We start from the raw sequence: 20682 nt of genomic DNA on the forward strand, positions 1-20682 counted from the left end.
ATTACTGTAGTACTCTGGGCACTTTGTGACTACTGTTATATGAATACTGTAAATTCAGACATACTACTCCTTTCAAATACGCTTTTTACCTTCTGTATCCACCTTATTCTTTAACACGGAGGTAAGCCTATGGACAAGACTTTTTTTAGTTCATTAGCCAGTATAGGGGAATTACAAGAAGAAAAACAACATGCAGTAAACGGTAAAACTGGTTGCACTACAAACCAGTCTGCTCATAATTAAGATAATACATTAAAATAATATGCAAAGACACAGATTTGTAATATCAAACAGTAAAACGAGTTTTGTGCAGCTAAAAATAGCTCCTCCCATAAAATTTACAAATGGCTATGCCCACTCTTACGGGAAGAAAAAGGTGGATAGTGGGGAAGTATGCATATTTGTGACCCTGGACCACAAAACCAGTCATAAGTGAATATTTTTTTAAAATTGAGCTTTATATATCATCTAAAAGCTGAATAAATAAGCTTTCCATCGATGTATGGTTTGTTAGGATAGGACAATATTTGGCTGAGATACAACTATTTCAGTATATGGAATCTGAGGGTGCAAAAAATTCAAAATATTGAGAAAATGGCCTTTAAAGCTTTCCAAATTAAGTTCTTTGCAATGCATATTACTAATCAAAAATTAAGTTTTGATATATTTACAGTAGGAAATTTACAAAATATCTTCATGGAACATGATCTTTACTTAATATCCTAATGATTTTTGGCATAAAAGAAAAATCTATCATTTTGACCCATACAATGTATTTTTGGCTATTGCTACAAATATACCCCAGCGACTTAAGACTGGATTGTGGTCCAGGGTCACATTTGGAGGCAGCTTTTGGCTCATATTTGTCTCAATAGTACCAATGAATTTAGATTTTATACTGACATCTGTTGGCCAGGATGCATGCAAGTTTATACACCACTAACTGCTGAGGTTTTACCCCAGTGTTGCCAAGTCTGGGGTTTTCCAGTGGAATTGGTCTACTTTAACACTCTTGCCGTGGGTTGTTTTACATGTCCGCAGATTAAAGTGACCCCAAAAATGCGATAATTAGCCTCTGGAATGGGGAACCCTGCTAAAAATACGTATTTTACCCCCCATAATGCAAAGAACCACCTCGAAATGTGATTTGGGGAGTTTTGTTGTGAGAACTTTGCAAACCTGTTTTACACCAAAACTGTTTATTTGTGTCATACTATAAAACTGGATTAATAAGTAACACATTTTAATTCAGTTTTGGTGTGGGTACAGGGCTGGTCATTTGATCAAACATGGTGGCGTCCATGAAGGGGACCCTCTCTGTGTAGACTGGTTTTATAGAAAATACATATATATATATATATATATATATATATATATATATATATATATATATGGTATGTCTAGATTCATCTAATGTTAGTGAATTATTTTTATCCAAAAATGCGATTCATTTTTATTTTTGTAAATCGTTTTAAATAAATAAATACTGAGTGCATCAGATATAGTGCAAAGTGCAAGAGATCAGAAGGAACGGAACTACAGCACACATCTAAAGATAGGAAGGGATCCGCTCATTAAACTGAAGACGTAATTGTTCAAGAGATGCAACTTGCAGACGGTCCCTCAGCGGCAGACTCGCTTGTCTCTCTACAGCTCCCACAACCGTCTCACTTTTCATGTAGTGCACACTGAGCTGTCGTGAACTCGCTACTTCGGCTTTTACTGCACGGTTTTGCCAGTGATTTCATGGTTACTGACCGTTTCACGTACACTCCCATTTTTCACATCATTTCGCTCCTCTGGCCACTTTCCTCACTTGTGCTGCAGGGAGTCGGTGGGCTACTTCTCCGGTGTGGCTTTTAAACGGAAAGCGTTTTAATGAGATGCAAATTGCTTTGCAGTTGACTTCGATGTTGCGCGTTGCTACTTTTACAGAAGTTTCTTCAGTTTCACTGTAACATTTTCCCCTGCCGCATCCTGGCGTGAGGTTGCGTGCAGAGCGCGGCGGATTAAATGGATTAATTATCACATCTTCACATCAGTTTTCGCACAAGTGCCATATACTCTTGATTGTTTGGAGGCTTCTCTACAAGGGTTTTTAAAAATGAGCGAAATAAACACCGAGGACGACAGTCAACAAGAGAACGGGCATCTCAGCAGCAAAGACTCGGACCGTCAGCTTCGCCTGAGACTGTGCGTTTTAAACGAGATATTGAACACTGAACGGGATTACGTGAGAAACTTGGCATTTCTGCAGTCGGTAAGTAAACCGGGTTCAGTCTAAACTCTCTGAGAGTTGCAGTTTGAGCACCCATGTGGCTGGTAACATGCTGCAGTCGCGGGGTTTTTCCTTACAGTCTCGTTTACAGGCTCATGAACTGGAGATAACGGGCACTGGGTGAAGCTGTCAAACTGAGTTTTAGTCACTGTAACGTTACTTGAGTCAAGAAAGAGGAAGAGGGAGAATACATAAAACAACCAGGGTTTCTAAAACAAATGGTGTTGACATGGTTATTTTTAATGACAATTCTAAATAACAAAACATGAAACACAAGGGACTGTTTTAGAGAGGGACTTCTTGGGGGGTTTTCATTCATGATGCTGTAAAAGGGACTTGAATGTTGTTTCTCCAAGTGGGTGTTTTTAACCTTTTTGCTTTATATACACCTACAGCCCAAACAATACGGCTCTAGAACCAATTTCATCATTTGTTTTATTAAACGCACACAAAATTGATACTGTACAAAAAAATGATACACTTAAGTAGCATTGTTATGATTGTCATCCACACAAAAAGGAACAGAAAATCATGATATTAATGACAATTAATTCATCTAAATGACTGTTTTCATTGGTTTAAAAGAAGTTTAAAACAAATCCAAACTGAAATCAAACGCCCCTTTAAACCCTCTTACAAACGCACGCATCTCTGATTTAGAGTAGTTGTTTTAAATGACTCTTTAGTTTCTTATTTGTTGTACTTTTCTCTTCTCCGTTGGTTAGAGATGACAAGTGTGAACACTTTCAAACCGAGAAACAAGAGTCTGTCACTTTTACTGCCTTTTTAGTCATTCAAACAAGCTCTAACTTAAATTAGAGTGCATTTCCTGGTCATGTGCCATTTCCTTTTATAAGCCCTGTCTCATAAAATCAGCAGCGACTCATGTGAGAGGTGGGATTTTCAGGGTCTTCAGGGCAATCCAGCCAGTAAATCCCCTGTAACTTTCAGAGCACTTGTTTTTTGTTTTTCAGAGCACTTGTTTTTTTCTTTTGATAAGGCTGGGTTGTGCTCATCAGCATACAATCCAGCTTAGCACAGAGTATCATTGACCCTTCTCAGTATTTCAATGCACTGATAAAGTATGTTAACAAGCAAATATAAACGCAGACAATGTTTGAAATCTCCAGATAGCGATTTGGCATACTTGACATGCGTTTTCCTGCTCTGATTAGCATCAGATCAAGACATAGCATGCCTGGATTTAAGAGCAGACAATCACAAACCCATTCATACTCCATGCTTCCTACATAGTTTAGTGTTCTAAAACTAGTTTAACATCAGTAAACCCAGTTTTAATGCATTCCCAAATGCATTTCTCGCATTGCACACCAGCGCATTTGTCCCAGTCCAAAACCTCTTGATCCTGGGATAAATTTAACAGGATCAAAGGAACTGGAGCGGTTTTACAAACATGCCAATGAAGGGTTAGCAGCCTTACAGTTATTAAGCCAGTTTTATAACAATCCCTCATAATCATATTTGACTGTTAAGCTTCTTGGAGTACAGTGGCTTTGTGAGGAAGCTGCCAGTTGTTGACGTCAGCCTGACTTTGGCGGTTTAAGATTTAAGTAAGAGACGCTGTTTCTGTTTTTCTGAGAGAGAGGATGGGTTCACTTGCCCTAGTTATTGTTCTTTCTCTGCATATGGAGAGAATCATAGGTCCCGCTCATCTGCTGAGTCTCAGAGGGATTCATCTCCCTAGCGGTGCGTCTGATGTCATCTGATCTGGAAGCATTAAGTGAAGCACGACCAATCAAATTAGTCCCTGCAGATGCACCTGACGGCTTCTCGTCGAGATGTGTTGACGCAGGTGAAGCGAAGCGGACGGTGGTGCATCAGGTGAAAGGGAGAGGAAACCGCTTCGTCTTTCAGCATCTGTGTCTTTCCAAGGTCCTCGGTGTGAAAAACAAGGCCGTGCTTCAGATCGATATCAATGAAGTCTGCCTTTCAACTCGCGGCTGGCACTCTAGGTGGTCTTTTGTCAGCATGCACAGTCATGCTAAACGTCATTGGCTGCCACACTCCGGGGAGACTGATAATTGCTTCATGAATTTGTTTAGATATTTAAGTAAGATACCCAGACAACTTTTAATAGGCCGAAAGGTTTCAAGAATGTGGCTTTGTCGCTCCCTGAATGGCTCTTCTTGCGTTTGTTTATCTGTGGAATTCCATAAGGAATCTCAAAGATATTACAAAAGGATAATGTTGTAATTTCAAAGCAATAAACCAGGCTGTGATTTTATGAATGGCTGGCAGAACCAAAGATTCCCTGATGAGTACATTTTAGGCATCATGGCCAATTTTATAGCATGTTTTCTGTTAAATTTTAAATGTTTGATTAGAGATGACAGGTTTAGGTGTTAGGGTTAGGAAAACATTTTAACCAGCACATTTTGAAGGTATTTTGAAAAATATGTTCTGTCATACTGTGCAATGAATCTACTCTGATAGATTGAGATGTAGGGAAAGGGTCTGTGTTTTAGAAGAACTGAGTCAAAAGTTCATTAGTTGCTCCCAGAGTGACCAGTCCAGTGCCATTTTTTAACTCCATTGACATTTGACAGAACAATTAAGAAAAGCAGTTGCAAATTAAATTTAGTATATTAAATAGTGTTGTCAAATTGATTAATCACGATTAGTCGCATCTAAAATAAAAGATTGTGTTTACATAGTATATGTGTGTGTACTGTGCATAGTTATATGTACGTATATAAATACACACACATCAATGTAAATATTTAAGAATGTTTAACATATATATATTTATACTATCAGTCAAAATGTTTTTTAAAGAAGTGTTTTTTTGCTCACAAAGCCTGCATTTATTTGATACATAGTACAGCAAAAACAGTACAATTCTGAAATATTTTTACTATTTAAAATAACTGTAAATGTAGTTTATTCCTGTGATTTCAAAGCTGAATTTTTAGCATCATTACTCCAGTCACATGATCCATCAGAAATCATTCTAATATTCTGATTTGCTGCTCAAGAAACATCATTATTATTATGTTGAAAACAACTGAGTAGAATTTTTTTTCAGGTTTCTTTGGTGAATAGAAAGTTCAGAATAATTTATCAATTATTAATAATTTAATTAATAATTTATCTTTTGTAACATTAGAAATGTTTTTATCACCACTTTTGATATATTTAAAGCATCCTTGCTAAATAAAAGTATTAAGTTCTATAGTTTCTTTCCGAAATAAAAAAATAAATAAAGAATTTAAATTATACTGACTCCAAGCTTTTGAATGGTATAGTGCATAATGTTACAAAAACTTTTTATTTTAGATAAATGCTGATCTTTGGATCTTTCTATTTAGCAAAGAAGCCTGAAAAAAATGTACTCAACTGTTTTATATTGATAATAATAATAAAAAATGTTTCTTGAACAGCAAATCAGCATATTAGAATGATTTCTGAAGGATCATGTGACACTGGAGAAAAGACTGGAGTAAAGATGCTGAAAATTCAGCTTTGATCACAGGAATAGGAACCATAACCCTAACCCTATTTTAAAAATATATTTAAATAGAAATCAGTTATTTTAAATAGTACAAATATTTATTATTTATTCAAAAATCGACTGCTTTAGCTTGGTGAGCAGAAGAGACTTCTTACTGTTCAAAAGCTTTTGAGTGGTTGTGTGTGTGTGTGTATGTATATATATATATGAATATATATATATATATATATATATATATATATATATAAATTATATACATGAATGTGTATGTATTTATAGGAAGTACACACATATTATGTGAACACAAACTTTTATTTAGGATGCATTTAATCGTGATTAATCGATTTGACAGCACTAGTTTAAAAAATGTATTATTAATAACTATGAATCTTTTATTAGAATTTATTACTTTAGCAATTTAAATCATTTATTAAATATAATACATTTCAAATGTCAGTTTATTTATTGAAAAATTATTTGTTTTAATGTTTTAAACAAGCTATTTTATATATCTTTTCACTTGTCCATGTAAAATTTTATTTGTTTTTATATTTGAATTATTAATTCGTTACTACAATTTAGTGTATACACTGCCATTCAAAAGTTCGGGGTGGGTAAGATATTTTTATGTCTTTGAAAAGGTCTTTTATATATGCTTATATTTGATCAAAAATGCAGTAAAAACTGTAATATTTAATATATTTTAAAATGTGATGGCAAAGCTGAATTTTCAGCAGTCATTAGTCCGTGTCACATGATCCAAGAAATATTATTCGCATCATTATCTGTCATCTTTACTGTCACTTTTGATCAGCTTAATGCATCCTCATGCATGAACCCGATAGGAAGTCCTTTATTAGTTAGCTATGTCCCATTTAACAAACTTTTTAACCCATCAAGATAGTAAGCTGATTCCAAGGCAAGTTTGCATGGAGAAACTTGAGGGTTAAATGTCTTGCTCAGGGGCAAAAAAGTAGAAGACTGTGATTCAATTAACTTTTGAGTTCCTATAAGAGCTTCAGTGTTTGTATATGACCGAGGATCCGTTTCCTGTGTTGGGTTGGGATCTGTGCCCCCTCTAATGTCTTTGCTGCCAGTCCAGCTGTTGTTAGTTTGTGTGGCCCAGCTGGGCTCCTGTGGACAAGAGACTGTTCACCCAAACAGGATGACATGAATGTATGGAGGAGAGGGGGGAGGAAGTCAACCTGCCGCTTCCTGCTTGCCGATGATGTCTCTGTCTGAGTCCTTGCAGGAGGGAAGCACAAGTGTAGGCTTTCTGGGTTATAAATAGTTATAGACCTGATCCGCACCACAGTGTCACAACCAGCTACCCAAAAGCCATATGGCTCAGCGGGGTACACGTCTGCACCATCCAAGCTATGGAAACAATCCTTAGCTTAGATAAACTGGAATTTTATGTTTTATGTGTGAGCTGCAACTCTATACACCAAAGTTGGCCCTTGATGACCTTTCATTTGCCCCACCATGTCATATCACAATAAAACAAATAGGGAAAACACATGCAATTAAAGAATTTATTTCTAATTTTTATTTTGTTTTCATTTTTTTTTAAATTAGTTTGATTTATTTTTTGGCTCACAAAAATGAGTTTTGGCTCTTTGTAGTGAAAAAGTTTGGACTCCTCTGCTATAGACAGTTGTGAATTATACTTGATTTGAACCTGTTATACTTTATATAAAAGAAAATTCTATTTCAGTATTTCTTTGTACATATTTGTGAAATTTACTAGCAATTTCTGAGTGAAAACTATTGCTAAATAAATCGTACGTATTAGTGCCATATGTATTTTAGAAGCATAAATGGATGTATAGTTTCAGTCCTGAGTATTTTGCATGCTAATCTTGAGTTCGCTGACCCCTGCAGACCCTCCAGATGCGCAGTAGTACTGATGATCATCAGTAGCGGCAGCGGTGCCACCTGTACTAAACAGTCTGCAGCTGTGAGCTCTCGCTGCGACTGCCGCAAGCTCTGCTGATTACGCTCCTATATCCTCTAAAGCAGTGGTCTCAAACTCAATTCCTGGAGGGCCACAGCTCTGCACAGTTTAGCTCCAGCCAGCTCCAACCTACACCTGCTTAATAGTTTCTAGTGATCCTGAAGACCTTGATTAGTTGGATCAGGTGTGTTTGATTAGGGTTGGAGCAAAACTGTGCAGAGCTGTGGCCCTCCAGGAATTGAGTTTGAGACCAGTGCTCTAAAGTGTCAGATTATCAGTGTATTAAAGCTGCGACAAGTCATGCATTATAAGTCAGGACACAGAGGCACAAGTCAGCACCAGGAATTTCAGGAATCTCTTCAACTTCCCTGAGCTCAGTTAGCTAGGTAGACCTTTCCTCGTGTTCAAGCGTCTGATATCAAACAAACGCTGGAATAATGTTGCTAATTATAGCTTCGTTTTTAATGCTGATGAGTGACTGGTTTTGTTGAGGGGGTTGAGCTTCCTCATGTTCTACTCTGATAACGTATCACTTGAGGGAAAAACAGTTGAAGGAAAAGTGCTTTTGTAGTTTGAGCTGTTTCCGATGACTTTTCTGAAGTCTGTAACACCCAAGGATATCTGAAAAATGAAACCTGAGCATTCATTTCAATAGAGTTTTTTTAGTTATGGAGAATTCTGTGATCTCTCACCTGAACCCTAATGGTAAATCAAGGATGTGGCCAGTGTCCTGCAGAGTTTAGCACTAATTTGTCACAAAATACTGTACCTTGATTAGGACTGACAAAACTAATTGGTTGATGTCACCACAAGAACGGAAGTTTTCACTAGTGACTGTCCAGTGTTATGATTAGGGTTGGGGAATAACAAGTCACATGTAACGGAATAACATAATTTAATTACAAAATAAATTTAACTGTAGTCTGTTACTAAGAAAAAATGTGTAATTAAATTACAGTTACTTTAATTACAAAGGGGGTTACATCTTAATATTTCCACTCACATACAGATTTGATTGATTTATTTCCAAAATTGCATTGAGTGCTCTTAAATATGAGACACAGCTGTTTCAGGACTTTAAGACACAGAATAGGACATGTTTATTTGATAACTCTTTTATTTAATATTTGGGTTTATGTCTATGCTTTATTTGTTTTTTCCAAGGCGTTGTTAGATGCCAGTGTTTTCTGTCATAGCTATGCAAAGATTTTATTTTAAAAGCAGTATCATCATTAAACTATATCTTATTATTTTAAATCAGATATTTAACCTTAAACGATCTTAAAGTAAAGAGAGGTGCTAAAGTCTGATTTTGTGGTGGCTGTGCTTTAAGATTAAATTATTATAATCTAAATTCAAGTGATAAATGATTTTAAAAGTCTGACAGTAATCAATGCTGTGTACTACTGTAAGGTTAACCCTGCCTGCTTTAAATGATTTACAGTTTGGAAAAATTTCGGGAAAAAATAATAAAAATTTTAATATAGAAATGTAATCAGAAAGTAATCAGTTACATTACTTTAATAAAGTAATTGAAATATTTACATGACTTTTTACATTTTAAATAAGGTAACTTATTACTTATCGTAAGCTATTACATTTCCAAAGTAACCTTCCCAACACTGGTTATGATGTCAAAGACAGCAGACAAAAATTTCCATTTCACCCTACTAAGAGTCCTCCAAAACATTTACAAAAATATAATAAAATATTAGCGCCATATACATTACTGTTACTTTCTCACGTTCACCAAGGTTGCATTTATTTGAACAAAAATGCATTAAAAACAGTACTATTTTGAAATATTATTGCAGTTTTGAATGTTTTCCTTTAGATTAAAAATGTAAATTTAATTTCAATTTAAAATGTAATTTATTTCTGTGATGGCAAATCAGTTTTTGTAGTCACATGACCATACGGATATCAATCTATTTTGTGGATTTGATGCTAAAGAAGCATTTCTTATTATTATAAATGCTGAAAACAGTTTTTTGATGAATAGAAAGTTCAGAAGAACACCATTTATTTGAAAGCGAAATCTTTTGTAACATACATTTCTTCACTGAAACTTTAGATCGATTTAATGCATCCTTGCATTCCATAATATTTCCATATTTGCGATGCATCCAAATGCTAAACTATCATTTATTATGTAAATTATAGTCTTTGTACTTCAGTCACATTCTAACGGTGACAGTGAGGCGGGCACGCTGATGTTTGGTTGTGTTTTATTTTAATAAAGTACCAACTGCACTGTCAAGTAAGCAATGCTAGAAGCCTGGAACTGATTTGTTTGTGTTTGTGTGCGCCGGCGTGATTACTTCAACTTTTCTCATACCAGCAAAATCAACTTAAACAAAAAACAAATAGAATGTTGCTTTCTGCCATTTGAGTTTCCTTTCTGTCACAAAACTGAACTGAAACTCAGGAAATACAGGCTACGTTACGTGTCGCACAGTTTTTTTCCCTCGTCTATCAGTTAACTAAATTAAATAACTTTCAAGTATTTATTCCTTGTATGTATATATGTACTACAGATTTTATAGCCTATATATGACATTAATTTGATATAATATGTAGTATTTTAAGTAGGTGTCATTCGTACTACTGTCTGTTTAAAATAAATGAAAAGAAACCTAGCACGGTATTTTTTATTTTTTTTGTACAGAAATCGTATCGAACCATTACCCTCGAATCAAGGTACGTATAGAACTGTGACATCTGTTTAGAAAGATTTTGGGCTAATGATAGTTTGTCATGGGCGGGGCTACCTAATGCGACACAGCATAAATGGCAACCTAGGGACCAATACAATTTTTTGTCAATCAATGTGGTAGCTGCTGGTTAATGGAAAAAACAATGCTTTATGTTGCAAGTCATCAATTTTGCATGTTTTTCATGTTAATGTTTTGTAGGAGGACATCTTGAGTCATCAGCATCAGCAGGGAAACTGAGGATCTTGTACAAATTAAACAGCAAAATTAGCAGAGCTAATCCTCCCATGGCCTTCTGTGGTCTGACAAATATTGTTGCTGATGTTCTCTGTGATATTCATTTTAAGCCAATTGGATCGGCTGAGCTGAAAGTCAAACTTAGAAATCCTAGATGAGTCAACCGATTGGTGAGTCACTATGAGGTCACGAGCACAGCATGAAACTGATAAAGTCGTCTGTGTTCCTGACCAGGTGTTAATGAATTATATGTGTATTCAGATATCAAAAACAGAAAGACATTGGGATATGTAACCAGGTGATGATGTAAAGACTGTCACCTGTGCTTCCTAGTTAGATTCACGCCTCTAATTTAATAACAGCTACCTGGCCAGGCGCCATGTTACGAACACTTATGTGAATAAGGTATGCCTGTTGGCACCTCCTCATCTATTACAAACAAGCTGACAGCAAACAAAGCCATGTGTTAGAGATTATGAACGCTATCAGATGGAGGAGAGGTATGCAGACCACAGGCATATGGGATAAGACTCTTAGCAGATGTTCCCAAAATGTTCAATAAACTTTGGATTGTGGCTTACAGCATTAAACTGACACTTACATAACTCCACTTTGAGCAGGTTTAGGGGCTGTTTTGCGTTTAATTATTCAGGTGATGAGGATTTATGTGCATATGAGGTTTGTTTTCAATCAGAATCACTTTGTGGGATGGTGGGTGTGATTATTTTCTTGAATTAGATACAATAGTGGCATTTTCTCGCTCTCTCTTGACCGCCAATAGCCTTGATTGTGACCCCATCGCAAACATTACTTTTGCAGCTGTAGACAATAGCTGCCTACTCGAGAGGCATGTTTTCTAAAGAGAAAGGCAGCAGTAAATAGAAGGCCATACATTGGTGCTTTGACCCTTGACCCCTTTGACCAGAAGAGCTCTAAGGAATTCCTCAGTTGTCCTGAGGGAATTGCCCCTGCGGTTTGTGGCCAGAGGCCGGCTGTAGTGTCATGACTCTTAAAATGTTTTTTGGGTGAGATCTTCAGATGTATGGCTTTTCCAGTTGCTTCTGAAAGCAAAGAAAAATGAACAGCGTGATGTTAGCTTATCCCACTTACCTCATCCTTGGACAAACAAAGGAGCGTGTGGTATTGATGGATGTGGACTGCGTCAGAATGATTTGGAGCTGAATTATGTACGTGAGTCGTAAAGAACCCTTGAAGATGGAATTAGCATGGTTAGCTTGATCTAATGCTTGTTTAAAAAGTCAGGTCATTCATTAATCGACTAAATAAGATTTATTAGAGAATTTAAATGAAGTAACTCATTGGAATTCTTTGACATGATGTTTACGGATTCTTAAAGGGATATTTCATCTAAAAATTTCTAAAAATGTGTCAGTGTCATTGACATTGATCTCATTTAAGGATCTCAAGAAATTTTTGCTATTTTATAGTCATTTTTGGGTCATCATTGGAGCTTATAACTGAGATTGTGGACAAGATCTGCATGAAGATTATTTAAAATATTGAATCATTTATCAGTCATATAGCATGTGTGGGAATAAGTAACAGAACTGTCATTTTATATCCACTTAGAACTTCATGTAAAACATTCTGTTTGATTTAGTAATGAATGAACTCATTCAGTCTGTACTTTAATCTATCACAACACTACAGCTGATGATAATCATTCAATGTTTTGTCATCATGTGGGTTTATTTCCTGTGGTGAGATGGAAGAGTGTTGTCCAGCCACCAAAGCCACTCTTAGGATAATAATCAATGAAGAAATGACAGAAATTGTGCCTTTGCAATTTGACTCTAATGAAGCAATACTGCCGTGATGATGATACACTTTGTGGCTTTTGGGCTGAATGTGCTGCGGTGATATTGAATCCATTATTCTAGAAGGAAGGAGGAATGACACATCAGGAAATTAGATAATACGCACACACGTGTATAAGCCTGTGGTAAGTGACAAAGTAAGCTGCTGTGGTTGTTCACAGCTGACGAAATCCCGTTATACATCAGTACACTCCAAAGATAATTTATCCGTATGTGTTTGAGTACTCAAGCATGCATCTCTCTATGTGAAGTGATAATGATTGCTGTCTGTTGTTGTCAAATAGGCCAGCTCAGGGTCCACTGTGTCCTTTGCCCCCTATGGTGAATGAACCCCTGGCTTTCATGGCAACTTTCCATGTGCTCAATCGCTCTTCCATGGAGATGAGCCCAAATGCCTTCCAGATGGCCAATCCAATCTGGACTGAGATCTTATCTGGACTACCACATGTCAGCACCAAGCCTTTGTAGCTAGTACTGTCCAACGGTCAACCAGTGTTGGATTTTCCATAAGCTCAAGCTTCTTAATGATGGGCTGGTGTCACAGACACAGATTTTCTTGTGAATGGGGCCATTTCACGGCAACATGATGTACACACCTACCTCAAACTGGAATGGTTCTTACTAAAGCAAGCAGAACTAGTACTTTTCCTTTTAATAAAAAAAACAAGAAGTAATAAATTCTGGTGTATCTCAGCCAGGACATTTGTGGTGTAGACATGAATGAAATATTGTTGCATGCTAAGAATGGTTATTACTTTTGTAATCAATCAGAATTATTTTTGCTTGGCAGATGAGAAAATGGGAGGAAAAATCTCATTACATTAAAAGATCGATCCGAATCATATTTAAGATCTAGTGTATCATACCGTTTTAGGCTGATGATACACGGGGCAACTTTTTGAGCAATGTTGATGTCAGTGGGCAACCAGGTGAGACACAGGGCCCACAACCTATCTGAATTATCCAGATAAATTTGTTACCCATTCTCAATGGTAAAATGCCCAAACAACATTGTTCAAAAAATGTTGCCTGGAAAAATTGCTCAAAGTTGTCCAGTGTATCATCAGCCTTACGGGTTGGGATTCTGACTTGAAACAATAAGCAGTCTCCTAGTAGCTACCTAGTACACCCTCGTAGCAACTTTCCTTGACCCACCCAGAAAATCCTCATGACCAATTAAAACCATCCAGAAAACCCTAGTAGTAACCTTTCTGGACTCACACAGTACATCCTAGTGACCAATTAGAACTACCTGGAACACCATAGTAGCAACCTTCTTAGACCCACCCTAAAACATCCTCACGACCAATTAGAACCATCCAGAACACCCTAGTACTACTACTACTACTACTCTAGTAGAAACCTTTTCGGATCCACCAAGAACATCCTAATAACCCAGTTAGAACCATCCAGAACAGCCTAGTGGCAACCTTTCTGAACCCACCCTGAACATCCTAGTGACCAATTAGAGAACAAAGCAAAACATGCTGGCAACAATCTAGAACACTTTAGCAACATTGTAGAATCACACAGAACATTCTAGCAACACCCTAGCAAAAACCCAGAAAATCCTAGCAACCACCTAAAACCACACAAGACACCATAGTGACCACCCAGCAACCATTTAGAACACCCTATAACTCGTAAAACCACATAGAACCACCCAGAACATCCTAGTAGCACCCTAGCAACCATCTAGAACAGGGGTGTCCAAACTTGGTCCTGGAAGGCCACTGTCTTGCTGAGTTTTGCTCCAACTTGCCTCAACACACCTACCTGAAAGTTTCTAGTATGCCTAGTAAGACCTCGATTAGCTGGTTCAGGTGTGTTTAATTGGGGTTGGAGCTAAACTCTGCAGGACAGTGGCCCCCCCAGGACCAAGTTTGGACACCTCTGTCCTAGAACCACCCAGAACATCCTAGCCACAACCCAGAAATCACATTTTCCTCAGAGAATCTAGTTTGGAAAATCCTCTTAATCAGGTCTCATCCAGGTTGCCATTAACATAGTCTTGCTCAGTGTATCAGTTATGAGTGTTCTTCTCTTGTCACCCTCATTTTTTTCTGTCTCTCTGCTGTCCTGTGGTGCCGTGGCTCGTTTCCACCCCTGTGAGCAGCTCAAACAGCCGTGAACTTTGAAGCCCCTCATAGCGGAAGTGCGGGACAGGGGGCCGAACTCAAAGAGGACTTTGTTGCAGCGGCCGCTGCTTGAGGGGTGATGGGGAATCAGAGTCACGAAGAAAGAGGGCCGAGCTTGGATCCTCTCTTTCAAACCTCATCCTCCTGCTACTGGGCTCTTTGTCTCCATTAGCTGGGTCGCGGCCACAAAGAGAGGATTTTTTTCCCTCTGTCTCCCCCTTTCCCTCTTGGTTTATTTATTCGATTTCACGCCATGCCGGCCAAAATGGCCCCTTCCTTGCGTCCAAAACTACTTCATACCCTTTTGCAGCGAGGCAGATTCTCACAGAGAGCCATGAAAGGGCTCTTTGGAAGGGCCTGGGTGTGTTTTTAGCTGGGCATTCACAGGAAGCGTGAGCATCAGATTCAGTAAGTTTCGCTCTTGCTCACGTTGTGGGAACCAGTTCGGGTTGTAAAGTTTTCCTCACTTGCTCTGGAGAAAGAGGACAAATGTGTGGTTTGGAGAACCTCAGGGGGTTCTTCTGTGACCCTTTACTGTTCATTGAATGCTAAAGCACCAGCAAATAAACAGCACTGTTTGTTTAAAGCGGGAAAATCAACTTTAGGCAGGATGCTGTTAGTCCTAACATGTGCTGAGACATTTAACTTGAGGAAGGCCGGGTGAGTTAATGTCCAAGGATGTCCTGGACAAAGACATAGTGGACATCCTATAGGTTAACAATATCCTGTCACTTAGCAGTACTCATTATATCAGACTGGATGAGTTTATTTCATGAGATACCTTTAGCCCTTACAGCGACACATCGTCCTGTAGGTTTATAGTCAACATGAAATCAAAATTGACCACATTTAGGGAACATTTTCCAGTTTTTTTTTGTGAATGATTCAGCTGTACATGTTATTCCAAAGAAAAAAAAAAAGTTTGTCGTCTTTGTAATGTTCTTCTTCTGTAATGACTTTCTTTTTCCGCTGAGGTCAACTACATTGCACGGGCCAGTGGATAATGTTAAAATATTTGGACATTGTTTTATTAAACACACATTTGATCTAATTCCATTCAGGTTTGTAACACCCATTTTTCAAAGACCGAACAATTCCTGATGGGCCGCTAAATATCCTAGTCCACTCTGAAATACATCTAGTTATAGAGTTGGTGTGTTGGTTATGCCATCATTGCTACGTGACAGGTGAGAGTTGTGTAGTCTGGTGAATTCTGAAAATTCAGATGAGTTTGGATTTTAATATTTCAAACTTTTGATTATGTACTTTTGTATTCCCTTCGAACTGTCCTAGTTTTTCAGAATACCTGAGTTCGCTTCATTGTTGTGTGTTTAAAACTCCTCCTCGTTGTTGCTGCTGTAGAATTACTGCTGAATAAAAGTAACTGTCAGGCAAATTGACTGTTAAGAAAGCTCTGTGTCTGCAGAAATGTCTGCTGTCTGAACGCTGAGTAAACGCCTTTAGTTTTCAAGTACAGTAGTCTGAAGAGACTACACTTTTCTTATTTATTCATACAGTTATGAGTTGTCACTGGAAACAGTGTTGCTGATATTCAGGGAATACTATATTTACATTTGTGTGTAAATGGGAAACATCTTTGTTTGATGTGTCAATATACAGTAGTTGTACCCTGACGGCACAAGATCTTTGACATGCTTTTATATCATCTATTCTAAGACATTGTTCAATTTTGCTAGCTTACATGAGATAATAAAAACAGTGAACCTGAGCTGTTATGTTCTGTACAAGCTTAATTCAGAAAAATCAGAAGTCAAAAAGTGGCCTAAATTACCTGAATTCACAGATCATACTCCTTAAATGGGACATATAGCATTTTTACTTTTCATTTGAAGGTTCAATGGTATCAAAACACTGATGATTATTTTGCCAGATTATCATTTGTTGGACCACAGGATGTGGCCTGTAGGCTTTAGGTTCAGCTTTGTAAGTTCAGAACTTGCACTTGTACACACTGTTCTGTGTGGCGCCTGTAAAAACAGCACAACACTGTTTTTTGCGTGTCTCACTTCTGTTTCTTTGCTCGATTAGTAGGAATCACATGTTACAGTGAAGGCTTAGAAGTGTGCCTAATGCTTTTGCATTTCTGCTTTTTTCCTGATCTGTAGCTTCCCTTATGGTGTTAAGCAATTTAGGCTCACCCAGACCAGTGTTTTCTGAGTGATTTCAATTGGAATCTGACAGATTCTTGCATAATTTGGGTCTTTTTTATTTTTATTATTTTATTTTATTTTATTTTATTTATTTTATTTTATTTTATTTTATTTTTTTATTTTAAACTTTTATCAGTAAATTGGCTAGGTGCAAAGCTAACAATCCCAAATGCTGTACCTTTTGTCCACTTGTTTTAGTCAATGATTTGGAGGGGCCGTCTCGTTTAAAGAAACTGCTGAGTTTACCCTAGTTTCACAACCAGAGGTTTGAAAAGTGCATGTTGCAATAGCCAGACTTATCCCTTATTTCAATAGAGTGCCACTGTATTTACCCTGTGTGACAGACTTCACGTGCTTTTTATGTACGTGTGTGTGGTTAAAAACAGGATCACAGTGACACATAAGAGAATATTCTGGTATTCAAATAGCTGAGTGTCTGGACTACCCACTGTTTCGCTGTAAAGTAAATTAACCAAGGTAAATTTTAATGGGAAACCATCTGACATTTGGCTTTTAATGATATTCTAAGTCATATCCCAGGACATGTTGATTGTCCACCACACTTTTTTCCGCCGTCTGTGGCCTGGCGCTGCTAGGTCAACCAGAACGGTGCTAGTCTCGACGTCTGCTGGTGGCAGAAGTGGTGGCAGCAGGCTCTTGACCCTCAGTCCTGTTGGGAGAGGTTGAAGTCCATGACAGCATATGGCCAGTCTGGTTTGGTCCACCTTACTGTCTGACCATCTTTGCCTGACTGCTTCACATCAAACAAAAGGCTTGTTGCCCATGTCTGACCTTCTGTCACTCCAAAATTCGGCACGGCAGGTGGGTTAGATCTCCAGCGACGTGAGAGCATACGTCAGTCAGATTTTTACCTCTTTTAGCACATTTGTGTGAATGATTCACAGTGCTTTACTCTGCAAAATGATGTTTTGCTACTCTCAGATCAGAAGCTTCACTTCCCTCACATCAGGAATGGCTACAAACACACTATTCCCTAAAGGATTGAAAGCTTTGGGCCTTAACGTTACCTCAGTGAGCATGTCGAATGGATTTGCAAGTCTGAGATGCACTTCTGTGTTTATCAGAAGCCAAATTCGTCCACACCGCCTCAAGTTGTTTCTCTGTTTTAGCAGCGCGCTGGCATGCATGTGGCCCTATTTCTCTGCGCTGACCACACAATGCTTCTTCACACCGCACTGTTTCCTATCTAGAGTCATATCCTTCCTCTTTTTGTTTTTCGTAAAGAGAACTCGACTTTATTTCCCCCTTCCTCACAAGTATCACCTCAGTTCGTCCAATGCTTTGATTTCGGGGGCGTTCTTTCTTTAAAAATATGATCTTTTTTAGAGAAATATTCTCGTTTCCTAATCGCACTCAGCATTTACTGATCAGTGGAAAGTGAAAACCGAAACATCTTTGCTTAAAAAAGAACATACACGCTGCAATATGCTTAACGTTTTAATATAGCTAATGTTTTACAAACTGCCTACAGTATGTTCAGAATGAAATAACAGTTTAAGTATACTGTAGTATACACTTTCACTTAAAATACTGTAGTAAGTGAAACAGTGGCCATTCCACTATAAATATTTTAAAATTCTACATTATGATGTAACACCATTGTTTGTCACATGATCATCACATATTGTGGTATTGCAAATACAGCCTTTAAGTTTTCTCTTAACATTTGGTATTCTTACGAAATAATGTGTTAAGAAAATGAGAAATCCCACTTGTTCATACTTCCAGTTTATCGGAAATGGAAGGTCGGGTCAAGCACATTGCAAGCTCTGTTTCAAACCCAAGCAATAATCCGTTTTTATTTATCCGTACTTGCAGAAGGCAGCACATTGGCATTGCTAATATCGGTTAATTGAGTTGCAGTGGTGTTTGTTTATCAGAGAGGGACTAAGTGGTGTGTCTGTTTGCATGATAATGACAGACTCTTGTCTGTGAGAGAGGCCGTAAAGGAGGTCATTAGAGTGGCCCATCGCTGTTCAGTGTCTGACCCCTCCAGGATCAAGCAAGTGTGACAGAAAATGTCTCTTCAGGCTCTTGTGGATAGAAGAGCCATTTGAGACTCTGGTAAGATCTGCCCATGTGCCGTTGTTGGAACTGAACTGTCACTGGTTATATCTGTACCTCTGTATCTGAAGAGTTCAGTTTGTAAGATTGTGTATGTTGATAAGTGTGCTACATTTAACACTGTAGGTTGTAGTCAGTATCCAAAAATGTCACAAGAAGTAAAAATATCTCAGATATGCAACACAAGGTGAATTCCTGCTTTAGTGTTGTTTAACTGTTGACGCATTTCATTGCATTCTAGGCCTTTCTAGTTTAGTTTGATGCAGATATAGAATAAACACTCACTGTCATAATGGCAAATATTGTTGATTGTTTTGTTAATATGAAAAGATTTTTTATGGGAATGTGTAGAGAAAACTCCCGATAATTTAAAAAAAAAAAAACCTAAAACTGTGATGGTAATGGTTGAAACATTTAGTCGACATTGTTGACAACGTCGCCAATAAAAAATGGTCAGTGACCTAATGTAAAAGCCTGCAATAATGCAGTGTGGCAACGTATGTGCACGACTGTAATTCAGCTCTGCTGGATGCAATTTGTAAGACGACGACACACACAGCACTTCAGAGCAAACGCAACGGAACTTAAGCAGCGTTTGTATGAATATGTAAATATATGCTGTACACTTTCCTCTCAATAATGAAATGAACACAACAAAAATCGACAGTGGTGTGAAAGCAGCAGTTAAAAACACATCTGATTACGGCAATGTGGATGTTTGCACGAGTAGTTGGGTACTCCAATAGTTATATAGTACTTTATGCAATAGATATAGTCTTACATCAATCTTTTTATTAGTGGGAAAAAATATATATTTAATTTAACATGATAACGTGAGTTTATTTTGCAGAGATCAAAGCTTGATCTAGCTCAGGACTGGTTTGATTATCATAGTCCTATAAGGTATTTTAAGAGAGATTATGTTGTGAATAAAATAGTATATCCAAAAATAAAGCATCTTATCACTTACCTTTATTTTGTTTCTTATCCGTATGACTTACAAAAGGAGATGTTAGGCAGAATGATGTTTCTTTCAGTTACATATTTTATTTCATATATATATATATATATATATATATCATATCTATTTCATATGTATAAATTAATTTTATAGTAATTGTAATTACATAATATGATTTTCAAAAGCTGGGTAGCCTTTATTTTAGTTGTTAGAATATGTATGACTTGATAATTTACTCACCCCCATGTCATGCAAGATTTTCTTTCTTTCTTCAGTTGCAAAGAAATTAAGGTTTTTGAGGAATATATTCCAGGATTTCTCTCCATATAGTGAATTTCAATGGGAGCCAATGGGCTGAAGATCCAAGTTGTAGATTCAATGCAGCTTCAACAGGCTCTACATGATCCCAGCCATGGAATAAGGTTGTCTAGTGAAACGATCAGTCATTTTCTAACAATAAAAAAAAAGAAAGTATTTCTTCAGCTCTGCGATGCAAGTCTACAACTTCACGCATTACATAATCATGTTGGAAAGGTCAAAAAGGTGCCACCGAGAAGATTTTTTGACTTGTTGCCCAAATTGTGAAAACAAACAAACAAAAAATGTACTGAGGAATGCATAACATGAATGTTTAGAAGAAAATGATTTGCTGTTAATAGCTTCTCACTATAGGAACATTTCTTTACTGTACACACTATAGAAGGCACCACTGTGAGCGATATTGCCATGACTACAGGCCGTATAATGACACCACAAGTAGATTTACTTTTCATTGATATTCTGTCCAGGCACATCCGTTTCAAAGGAGGTTAGTGGAATGTGTATACTGTG

The 20682-nt window shown here is 37.4% G+C and overlaps 1 protein-coding gene across 1 annotated transcript in view; it reads left to right on the forward strand.

The window, feature by feature from the left end:
* The first annotated feature begins 1632 nt into the window (after nt 1–1632).
* The window catches only part of prex1 (phosphatidylinositol-3,4,5-trisphosphate-dependent Rac exchange factor 1), a 91389-nt gene continuing 72339 nt past the window's right edge, over nt 1633–20682 (forward strand). The window contains exon 1 of the mRNA XM_051117842.1: nt 1633–2260. Within this exon, the coding sequence (XP_050973799.1) occupies nt 2105–2260 (156 nt within the window). The 5' untranslated portion in view covers nt 1633–2104. The remainder of the gene's footprint in view (nt 2261–20682) is intronic.

This window comes from Labeo rohita, chromosome 8, assembly GCF_022985175.1.
Source record: "Labeo rohita strain BAU-BD-2019 chromosome 8, IGBB_LRoh.1.0, whole genome shotgun sequence".
Taxonomy (NCBI): Eukaryota; Metazoa; Chordata; class Actinopteri; order Cypriniformes; family Cyprinidae; genus Labeo; species Labeo rohita.